The sequence below is a fragment of the Salvelinus namaycush genome, chromosome 33 (assembly GCF_016432855.1).
Source record: "Salvelinus namaycush isolate Seneca chromosome 33, SaNama_1.0, whole genome shotgun sequence".
Classification (NCBI taxonomy): domain Eukaryota; kingdom Metazoa; phylum Chordata; class Actinopteri; order Salmoniformes; family Salmonidae; genus Salvelinus; species Salvelinus namaycush.
This window is the reverse complement of record NC_052339.1, coordinates 35,677,220-35,688,964: the sequence shown is the minus strand read 5'-3', so window position 1 is coordinate 35,688,964 and position 11,745 is coordinate 35,677,220. Positions and strand designations below refer to the sequence as shown.

Here is an 11,745-nt window from a genome sequence, read left to right as displayed (position 1 = left end):
GAAATGTCTTCTGGTCTGATGAAACAAAAATAGAACTGTTTGGCCATAATGATCATCGTTATGTTTGGAGGAAAAAGGGGGAAGCTTGCAAGCTGAAGAACACCATCCCAACCGTGAAGCACGGGGGTGGCAGCATCATGTTGTGGGGGTGCTTTGCTGCAGGAGAGACTGGTGCACTTCACAAAATAGATTGCATCATGAGGCAGGAAAATGATGTGGATATATTGAAGCAACATCTCAAGACATCAGTCAGGAAGTTAAAGCTTGATCACAAATGGGTCTTCCAAAGGGACAATGACCCCAAGCATACTTCCAAAGTTGTGGCAAAATGGACAACAAAGTCAAGGTATTGGAGTGGCCATCACAAAGCCCTGACCTCAATCCCACAGAAAATATGTGGGCAGAACTGAAAAAGTGTGTGCAAGCAAGGAGGCCTACAAACTGACTCAATTACACCAGCTCATTCAGGAGGAATGTGCCAAAATTCACCCAATTTGTGGGAAGTTTATGGAAGGCTACCTGACGTTTGACCCAAGTTAAACCATTTAAAGGCAATGCTACCAAATACTAATTGAGTGTATGTAAACTTCTGACCCACTGGGAATGTGATGAAAGAAATAAAAGCTGAAATAAATCATTCTCTCTACTATTGTTCTGACATTTCACATTCATAAAATAAAGTGGTGATACTAACTAACTCAAGACAGGGAATTTTTACTTGGAATAAATGTCAGGAATTGTGAAAAACTGAGTTTAAATGTATTTGGCTGAGATGTATGTAAACCTCCGACTTCAACTGTACATCGAGGAACTTGCTACCGTGCCGTGCATCAACTAGCTCAAGAACATACTTATTTATAAGCGCGGAAATCGATTCTGCCGTACGAGCATGCTTTTGCGGCACAGTCGATAGCGCGCCGGACCTCGGGCTTAGAAGGTCGATGCTGTTTCATTACATTGGTGTCAGAAGTGGGATCGGACCTTGCATCCACGACAGTGCGTGTGCTTGGCGGGTGAGCGCGTTCCTGTAGACGTAGAGTCGCAAGCTAACGCGAGGACGCGCTCTTTGAAAGGAGGGATTCGTTTAACGGCTATCAAACCAGTCCACGGTGATGCAATCGATTCTGCGGCACAGTCGATAGCGCGCCGGACTTCAGGTTAGAAGGTCGAGGGTTCAAGACCTGCTCCCTGCTGTTTTATTACAATACTTACTCTACTCCTCTCTCCTCCTCAGCAATGTCCTGCTGGGATTAATCTAAATATTGATAAAAATAATAATTTAGGTTCAATTGTGCTACTTCCATTATATAGGAATCCAGATATGTATCGTACTTTTAAAGACACATGAATCGAAGGAGACCGACACCTCACCTTAAAAAATACAAATAACGACGGCTCAGTGGGCGGGTTGAAGACGCAAAAAACACACCTCCACTACAGAGTTTCAAAACTTGTCTTTGCCACCTCGTTAATCTATCTTCAAATGATTATTCATTAACCCCTCACATTTGTCCATTTAAATAATATATCATAAACATTTCGTGTGTGCATATTCACTGCTGTAATGTGTACTGAGCTATAATAAGAACCGTCCTGTGTTAATTTTTTTATATTTATATATATATTTTTTTCCCTTCTTTTTTTAAAAATATTTTTTTATTAACAGTAACATACAAAACATAAACATAACAGCCAGAGGGATTCCACAAAGAAATGATTAAAAAAAATAAAAAATAAAACTAATCCACATTATATCAATTCAAATACAGACATGTAGTGAATACATTTTTAACATTTTGTTTTGTATACGTTTTAATGACTCTAAATAGCATTCCACAATAGATAAAAAAAATGTAAAAAAGGAGCTTTTTCTTCATAAATTTTGATTTGTCTAAGAAAAATGATCCTCTTAAAATAAAGAGATTTATGACATACTCACGTTCAATTGTGGAATCAGTGTAGTAAAATAATATGTCAAACTTAGACATTTCAATGGTTGTATGCAATTTGAGGTCAAAATATAGTTTTACATCAGTCCAGAACACTTCACTATATAAACAATGACAGAATAAGTGTTCAATAGATTCAGGTTCTAGTTCAGAAAAACTGCATTCACTGGTAACATCAGGTATATATTTAGAAATCAAGCTATTACACGGATAGAATCTATGGATAATCTGAAAGGAGATCTCCTTTACTTTATTGGTCACCATAAATGTGTGTGGAGTGAGTCAAGCACGGCTCCAGTTTACATCAAACGATGAAGCCCAACAAAATATCGCAGAGGGAATAGACTTCCTGTAGAAAATATCCCTTAATAAACGATTGTTGAATTTCGTATCTAGTAGACCTATGCCATTCACCTGGATATCGCTTACAATCGGAGATATTCCAAAATATGCATTATTCTGAAGTAAAGTTTTTATCCCACTAGGTATAGCTTTAATAACAGTGTCATATTCCTTGCTTAAAACCTCAAAGTTGTATCTTTCCATAAATTCTCTCCGCGTAAATAGGTACGTAATATTAACTAATTGGCTGACAAGGATAATGTTTTTCGAGAACCATTTATGGTAAAATAACATCTTGTTTCTTTGTAATATCGAACCATTGTTCCATATAAAACATTTATGAGGTGAAAAGTTGTGTTTATACAATAAAGCCCAGCACATGAAAGCCTGCTTGTGAAAAGCCGCCAGTTTCACAGGAAGTTTACCCACAATATATGGACATCGTAGTAAAAGATTAAGCCCTTCGAACTTCTGAAAAACAAAATGAGGTATAATATTCCAGAAACTATGAGGATTTTTTATGTACCTTTTAATCCAGTTGATTTTTGATATCTGATTGAATAGAGTGAAGTCTAAGACATTTAGACCGCCATCACAAACCCTGTTGGTGATAACATCTCTTTTTATCTTATGTAGCTTGTTTTTCCATATGAAGTTGTACAATAGCTTATCTAAGATACAACAAGTGGATTTGGGAATGTCAATAGGTGAAAAAAGATAGGATGCACGAGATAGCCCCTCAGCTTTGGATAAAAGCACCCTTCCTTGAAGACTTAAATAAACTCCCTAACCATGAGGATATTTTTTGTTGTTGACAGATTCAGTTACAGGGTTCAAATTAAGATAATTCACAGCCTTAAGATTTTTGGTGATCTTTACACCGAGGTAGGTTACAGTATCTTTTTTCAGAGATGTTACAATCTGCTGGATTGACAGCTCCTTTCAGAAGAAACATCTCACATTTTGAAAGATGTAATACCAAACCTGAGATTTTGGAGAACTGCTTCACGATATCCAATGCTAATTTAATAGCTTGTGACACATTTTTTTTTTTTAAGTGAGGTGTCATCCGCCAGTTGGGATATCTTGATCTATCTGGCCTGGGATATAATGCCTTCAAATGGACTTTTATGAACTAATGAGCATAACATTTGAGATACTAATAAAAATAAAAAAGGTGAAATTGGGCAACCTTGTTGTATTCCTTTGTAATTGTTAAACCTTGAGGATGTTCCATGACATGGTTTGATACAGCTATTGCCACCATTATACAGAGTTCTAATAGCATCAACAACAAAAAAGACCAAACTTCAAATGACAATCAAAGATAAAATTGTGACTTACAGTATCAAATGCTTTCTGAAAATCCAAAAATAGGATAACAGGGAAGTAATCCAATAGATCACAATACTCAACCAAGTCTAACACCAGCCTCAGATTATTAGATATATGGCGCCCTTTCATAAACCCTGATTGACATTCATCAATCAGATCATTCAAGCAAGACTTTAACCTTTTTGCAACGATTAAGGCTATAATTTTGTAGTTGTTATTTAGGAGTGTGATTGGACGCCAATTATCAATATTTAAGAGATCCTTGTGTGGTTTAGGTATAAGAGTAATGACCCCTTGCTTCAGAGAGGCAGGTAGTTCTCCCTTCTTTAAAGCCTCCTTAAATGTTTCAAGTAAAAATGGTGCTATTTCTTCAGAGAAGGTTTTGTAAAATTCAGAGGTTAATCCATCACAACCTGGAGATTTGTTATTTTTTAATTGAGCAATCCCGTACTGGATGTCCATAATGGATAAATCTTGACAGCAAGACCGATTTAATTCTTCACTAACCGAATTAACATTCTCTATAGAATCAAGGAGATTCTTAGAGTCACCCAAATTGTTATCTAAGGAGTAAAGATTCTCATAAAACTTACTGGCAAAGTCTGATAACAACTCTCTATCCTCAGTGGTAACCCCATTAATCTGAGTGGTCTGATAACAACTCTCTATCCTCAGTGGTAACCCCATTAATCTGAGTGGTCTGATAACAACTCTCTATCCTCAGTGGTAACCCCATTAATCTGAGTGGTCTGATAACAACTCTCTATCCTCAGTGGTAACCCCATTAATCTGAGTGGTCTGATAACAACTCTCTATCCTCAGTGGTAACCCCATTAATATGAGTGGTTTGATAACAACTCTCTATCCTCAGTGGTAACCCCATTAATCTGAGTGGTCTGATAACAACTCTCTATCCTCAGTGGTAACCCCATTAATCTGAGTGGTTTGATAACAACTCTCTATCCTCAGTGGTAACCCCATTAACCTGAGTGGTCTGATAACAACTCTCTATCCTCAGTGGTAACCCCATTAATCTGAGTGGTCTGATAACAACTCTCTATCCTCAGTGGTAACCCCATTAATCTGAGTGGTCTGATAACAACTCTCTATCCTCAGTGGTAACCCCATTAATCTGAGTGGTCTGATAACAACTCTCTATCCTCAGTGGTAACCCCATTAATCATACATTTCTGAAGTGTGTTGAGTTCCCCTCTCCTCTTTTCCAAATTAAAAAAGTATCTACTGTTCTTTTCACCTTTTTCAAGCCATTGTTTTCTGGATCTTATGAAGGCTCCTCTAGCCTTTTCCAATGTATCTAGTTGATTCTGTAAATCATTAAATTTAGCTTTCTCATTAAGATCAAGATGCTCAATCTCTGTGATATCCGCAATTGTTTTAGAGAGTTCAGCTACCTCACATCTCCTTCTTAAAGCAACCCGTTTTCCATAAGTAATGCAGGCTGAGCGGATTTTAAATTTCAGCAGTTCCCAATATTTCCCAAATTCTGCATTAGATGTAGCTAAAATCCAGTAAACAGAAATTAGATTCTTAATCACATTTTTTTAAATCATCATGCATTAACAATGAGTTATTTAATTTCCAATAACCACCAGAGTATTTCTTACCATCATTACTGCACATTCTTACAGTCAACCATATGACTTTATGATCCGTCAGGACTGCAGGCAGTATTTTTACCTATGGGGCAATCTATCAGTCTCATTAGAATAAACCATATTCAAAATCTCCACCAACTATAATCTGACTGAATGGATATTTTCTCAAAATACTTTTAAGAGTTTCTTCAATTTCCTCTAGAAGTAAGTTATTTGGAGGATTAGAACAGTATCCATATACATTACACAACACATAATCTGTTCATGTGGTTGATGACCGCTAATAGCCAATGTCCATTGGTGTCCATTTGAGTAAACAAAAAATGCCCTTTGAAATTGTGTGCTAAAATTGCAGTCCCAGCTGAATGATTAGTCCCGTGGGCCAAAAAAATGACATTTCCCCACTGATTTTTCCAATAATTATAGTTCTCTTTGCATGAATGTGTTTCTTGAACGAATACAAGATCTGCGTTGCAGTCCTTACAAAACAAAAAAGTGTTTCTCTTCACCTGTGTTTATTAAATGACTGATATTTCTCTCAACTGGATTGCCTTTAATCTCGCTAACCAATCAAATATGATTATTAACTTTCTGTCAAAGACACAGGCATCTTAATCAGTTATCGGTCAATCGATGAAGGATAGTTTATGGCGTTGTACTCCAACCGATTCGAACACTCGATTTGTAATGCCTGGATTTGGATTTCGCGCGAAATTGAGGCATTGTCTTCGCGCCCGAAGCAGTGGACTCCGGGAAAGTATCACGACTAGAACATTCGGTGAGTCGCAGATAAACAATGGTTTGGTCGCATGTTACGTCGGTAGTTGATTAACGTCTATATTGCATAACATATCTACATTAAAATATCATCATGCAGCACCAAGTCAAATATCATAATTGAGCGCGAGGAGGACACTAGCAGTCTTTCATGTACACAATGCATAGCTGGCTAGTTGCTAACGTTAGCTAACTTGCTCTCAGTCAGCTAACCATCGAATTCATTGTTTTGCAGAGCCACCATGGGAATTCACGGGCTTGCAAAGTTGATTGCAGACCAGGCACCATCTGCTATAAAGGAACAAGACATTAAGAACTATTTTGGTAACCACCTAACGTTGCTGTTATTTTTTGTTGCCGTCCAAGCTTTCTCGTCATGCAGTGGTGTATGTTTGGGGTGTATCATGCCATTGCAATGTTGTCTTGTTCTCTTGACTACTGTAGGGCGGAAGATAGCAATAGACGCCTCCATGTGTATGTATCAGTTCCTTGTCGCTGTCAGACAGGATGGTAATGTGCTACAAAACGAGGATGGAGAGACCACAAGGTAACGTTAGCTAGCTAGTTACATGTTCCCGCATGCCTGCTGAGCTACTCGTGCATTTTTGAGATATAACGTTAAAGTGAATTAATATACTTTATATACTTCTAACTCATTCTAATGTGATATTTTCAAGTCTCAAGTCAGTTTTGTTACGTGAATTTTCTTGCATCTTCAGCCATCTCATGGGCATGTTCTACCGGACTATCCGCATGCTGGAGCACGGGATCAAGCCTGTCTATGTGTTTGATGGCAAGCCCCCACAGCTGAAGTCAGGAGAGGTGAGACAGGCTGAGGTCACATTAGCCTCTATGAATCAGTGTGGACTGGACAAGCCTCCACTGTTAACTTTTAGATAAAAACACATCTTTCTAACAGTCCCTTTACAATGTAGAATAAACTTCATTTTAACTTACTCTGCATCAATGACAGTATGATGAAAGGTTAGTCTACAAGCATTTACTCAAATATTGAACGATGTGTCGATCTAATTCGCTTGCTTGCTCTCTCTGTCTGTCTCTCTCTCTGTGGTTCTAGCTGGAGAAGAGAGGAGAGAGGAGGGCTGAGGCTGAGAAACTGCTGGCCCAGGCACAGGAAGCAGGTAGAGCAAGTCACCCACTGCAAACTGACATTGATTTACTTAATGTTTGCATGCAAACAGAAATTACACCATGGCATTGTGTAGTAACAACCTATTTTCCTATTCACCACTAGGGGAGCAGGAGAACATTGATAAATTTAGTAAACGACTGGTGAAAGTCACCCGGCAACACAACGACGAGTGCAAGAAGCTGCTCACCCTGATGGGGGTGCCATACATCGAGGTTTGTCTAAATCTCTGTTTAGTTCCTTTCCTTAGCCAATCATAAACAGTTGAATGTAGTTAGGTATACCTATGTCCATAAAGATTTTTTTGTCGAACATACGCCATCTCGGTGAACTAATGCATTGCGGAAGCCTACACTAAAAGCCAATTTATGCTTGATCTGAAAATGTGGTGAAGGCTCCATATGGAGGGTGTGACGCAAATATGGAGTCTCCACAGACATGCAGAGGCCAAAAGTGGACACATTGTTTGCACAGCACACAACCTATGGGGCGGCAGGGTAGCCTAGTGGTTAGGGCGTTGGACTAGTAACCGGAAGGTTGTAAGTTCAAACCCCCGAGCTGACATGGTACAAATCTGTCGTTCTGCCCCCGAACAGGCAGTTAACCCACTGTTCCTAGGCTGTCATTGAAAATAAGAATTTGTTCTTAACTGACTTGCCCAGTTAAATAAAGGTATTTAAAAAAAATAAAAAAAAACATTTAGAGGTTTATTTCATTCCCTTTAAGAGTTTTGTCAATTCAATTTAGTCATTGTCTTTTGTTTGGAGTGCTCCTGTCAATGTTGAGTAAGGACGTGCACCTGACTACGCTTAGAAGTAGGCCTATAGGCTACCTGGCCTGCGTACATATGTCGGCATAAATGTGCCCATTTGGGGATCTGATAGTATTTCTGTTTGGCTAGTTTATTTGTTCTGTTTTGATAGTGAAGATACAATCTCCCATTTACCCTCTAGGCTCCGTGTGAGGCTGAGGCGAGCTGCGCTGCTCTGGTTAAGGCTGGGAAGGTGTTTGCCACTGCAACAGAGGATATGGACGGTCTGACTTTTGGAACAGGGGTCCTACTAAGGCACCTCACTGCCAGCGAAGCCAAGTACTACTGCAGTTCCTATACTACCTTAATCATTACCTATCTTTTCATTCCATTATACGGTATTTGCAGCATCACAGCCACACAGTTTGTGGTCCTATTTTAACAGTAGAAAAAGCGGTCTATTTGATGTGTGTTTGATATTCATTTTTTGAGTTTTATAACATTTATGTTCCTCTATCCTAGAAAGCTTCCTATCCAGGAGTTCCAGTTCACTCGCCTTTTGCAGGACATTAATCTGACTCATGAGCAGGTATCTCCAAACATACCCCCCCCCCCCCCCGTCTTCTGTTGTCTAGAACTGTCAGTGTTATGTCATGTTGTGACATCAGACCATGGGCCTTTTGTTTGTAACTGTGTAGTCCTCTACCTCCGCCACTCACTCTCCCCTCTCTCGCCTCTGTCTCAGTTCATAGACCTGTGCATACTGCTGGGCTGTGACTACTGTGGTACCATCAAGGGAATCGGGCCCAAGAGAGCCATTGACTTGATCAGACAACACGGCTCCATCGAGGAGATTCTGGAGAACATCGACCCGTCTGTGAGTACTGCTGTACTGTCTGTCTGTAGCTAAGTAGTGTTCACTGTATTATATTCTCTATTGTTATAACGTGCTCCTCTTCAGCGCAGACATTTAGGACACTCCCACATTACCAACAGTCTTTAGTTTAAGTTCAAAACAACGATGCAGCAGTTCTCCCTGTCCGAGAAGTCAGTCTGAGTGTCTGTCTCCTTGGCCCCTTGCAGAAGCACCCTGCCCCAGAGGACTGGCTGTATAAGGAAGCCAGAGGGCTGTTCCTGCAGCCTGACGTGGTGGACTGCTCCACCGTAGACCTCAAGTGGAGCGAGCCTGACGAGGACGCCCTCATCCAGTTCATGTGTGCAGAGAAACAGTTCAGGTGACTGATTCGCTGATTGATAGTCTGAGCAATGAACAGTATTGGACTTTTTTCAAATTTATTTTTTACATGGCATTAAAGTAACACCTGTGTCAAACAGAGCTTTAATACTCTTAACTCAATGAATTATGTGAGTTTAGAATGGCAGGGGCGAGTCCTAAATTCTCCCATTTGATGTCATTGCATGACTAAGGGGAAATTCAACTAAAGTGGAAGTTGGGATTTGCCCTAAATGGTGTAAATAGTGGAATAGATGCTTCAGTCACACTTCTGTGTTCTAAATCAGTCAATTATTCTAAGTGGTTCTGTGCTTACAGACTATCGCTGCTTTTTCACTGTTTAAAATGTTAACATTTACATTTTAGCAGACACTATTATCCAGAGTGACTTACAGGAGCAATTAGGGTTAAGAGCCTTGCTCAAGAACACATCGACAGATTTTTCACCTAGTTGGCTCACGGATTCAAAACAGTGACCTTTCGGTTATTGGCCCAACGCTCTTAACCGCTAGGCTACCTGCCACTCCAATTTCACACCACATTCACATGTTATGCCATGGTTGGTATTTGTATTTATTAGGGATCCCCTTAAGCTACTCTTCCTTGCGTCCAAACACACCAAACACCCACATATATAAAACCAAAGATAAAACAGTATACTATGTTTGTACTGAGTGAACTAAAGATTAAACAGTACATCATATAACATCTCTACACCACCAGATATCTACCACATGTTCAATACCACCATACAACAATATCACAATGTGTGCGTATGCATGCATGTGTGAGTGATGAAGTTTGTGACTCATCCTTTGAGGTGTGATGTGTTTTCAGTGAGGACCGCATCAAGAACGGCTGTAAGAAGATTCTGAAGAGCCGGCAGGGCAGCACACAGGGACGACTGGACACCTTCTTCACCATCACCGGGTCTCTGTCATCAAAACGCAAGGTGCTTAGGACACTACATCACATACTTGACAGCATGGCACACACATGGGTTTCAGAGAGCGAAGTGTGGAGCTAGAAAACTGTACAATCTAAATGGTTGATAGTTCGTTCTATTACAGATTGTCTTGAGAGCGAGAAACAACAACATGAAGTCTCTTGACCATACTGTATCCATGTTAAAATAATCCTCTACTTCCTCCTTGTTTAGGAACCTGAGACAAAGGGATCCAACAAGAAGAAACAGAAGACCGGTGCAACCACAGGCAAATTTAAGAAGGGAAAATAGACTACAAACAGGAAGTGAAGCAAGTAAAGCAGAAGTTAGTGCAGGAGTGTATGAATCACTTAGCTACAATTACTTACTACAACTATAGTGTGTCTGATCAAGTCTGTTTTTCATGTTGAACTAGGCAAGTTTTATGAATGTTTATTTTTTTTGAATAAAAGAAGAAAAATGGATTTTGGATTGAGTTTTTTTTATAACAAATTAAATGGAACATGCATTTCCATTCAAGTCAGAGCTAGGGGAGAGGGAAATGCCTCTTGCTTAAGCTTTGTTGCATTATCAATATGACAAACAAAAAGTGCAAGAGTATAGAGTCATTAGAAAAGGGAAATGTTTTTATAGCACATTCATTTCCATTCTTGTGTAAACTTTAAAAGCATCATGTTAAATTAATACTGTTTTTCTTTTATATACAGGGCATTCAGAAAGTATTCAGACCCCTTGACTTTTTCTACATTTTGTTACATTACAGTCTTATTCTAAAATGGATTAAATACTTTCCCCCCCTCATCAGTCTACACACACTACCCCATAATGACAAAGCGAAAACCAGGTTTTTAGAAATGTTTGCATATTTATAAACAGAAATACCTTATTTACATAAGTATTCAGACTGCTTGCTGTGAGACTTGAAATTGAGCAAAGGTGCATCTTGTTTCCATTGATCATCCTTGATGTGCCTACAACTTGATTTGGAGTCCACCTGTGGTAAATTCAATTGTTTGGACATGATTTGGAAAGGCACACACCTGTCTATATAATGTCCCACAGTTGACAGTACATGTCAGAGCAAAAACCAAGCCATGAGGTTGAAGGAATTTTCCGTAGAGCACCGAGACAGGATTGTGTCGAGGCACAGATCTGGGGAAGGTTACCCCAACATTTCTGCAGCATTGAAGTTCCCCATGAACACATTGGCCTCCATTGGATGTCTTTCAGCAGCAGGGACTGGGAGACTAGTCAGGATCGAGGGAAAGGTGAACGGAACAAAGTACGGAGATCCTTCATTCAAACCTGCTCAGGACCTCAGACTGGGGCAAAGGTCGCCTTCCAACAGAACGACCCCAAGCACACAGCCAAGACATGGCAGGAGTGGCTTTTGGACAAGTCTCTGAATGTCCTTGAGTGGCCCAGCCAGAGCCCGGACTTGAACCTGATCTAACATCTCTGGAGAGACCTGAAAATAGCTGTGGAGTCAGTGATGCTCCCCATCCAACCTGACAGAGCTTGAGAGAGTCTGCAGAGAAGAATGGGAGACACTCTCCAAATACAGGTGTACCAAGCTTGTAGTGTCATACCCAAGAAGACTCGAGCTGTAATCGCTGCCAAAGGTGCTTCAACAAAGTACTCGGTA

The 11,745-nt window shown here is 39.9% G+C and overlaps 1 protein-coding gene across 2 annotated transcripts; it reads left to right on the top strand.

Moving 5' to 3' along the window:
* The first annotated feature begins 5,933 nt into the window (after nucleotides 1-5,933).
* fen1 (flap structure-specific endonuclease 1) lies at nucleotides 5,934-10,564 on the top strand. 2 transcript variants are annotated; one of them, XM_038973125.1, is made up of 12 exons: nucleotides 5,934-6,020; nucleotides 6,255-6,343; nucleotides 6,464-6,566; nucleotides 6,739-6,841; nucleotides 7,098-7,161; nucleotides 7,275-7,384; nucleotides 8,123-8,259; nucleotides 8,443-8,509; nucleotides 8,666-8,797; nucleotides 9,004-9,155; nucleotides 9,992-10,106; nucleotides 10,314-10,564. In XM_038973125.1, the coding sequence occupies exons 2-12, from the start codon at nucleotides 6,262-6,264 to the stop codon at nucleotides 10,389-10,391; spliced, it is 1,143 nt and encodes a 380-aa protein (XP_038829053.1). In that variant the 5' UTR covers nucleotides 5,934-6,020; nucleotides 6,255-6,261; the 3' UTR covers nucleotides 10,392-10,564. The 2 variants fall into 2 exon arrangements, with proteins under 2 accessions (XP_038829053.1, XP_038829052.1); XM_038973124.1 differs by lacking the exon at nucleotides 5,934-6,020 and adding an exon at nucleotides 6,044-6,062.
* The last annotated feature ends 1,181 nt before the right edge of the window (nucleotides 10,565-11,745 follow it).

Coding starts and splice junctions, on each gene's coding strand:
- fen1 (XM_038973124.1), top strand. Junction 6,567..6,738: donor GAGGATGGAGAGACCACAAG/GTAACGTTAGCT, acceptor TTGCATCTTCAG/CCATCTCATGGGCATGTTCT. Junction 10,107..10,313: donor CTCTGTCATCAAAACGCAAG/GTGCTTAGGACA, acceptor CTCCTTGTTTAG/GAACCTGAGACAAAGGGATC.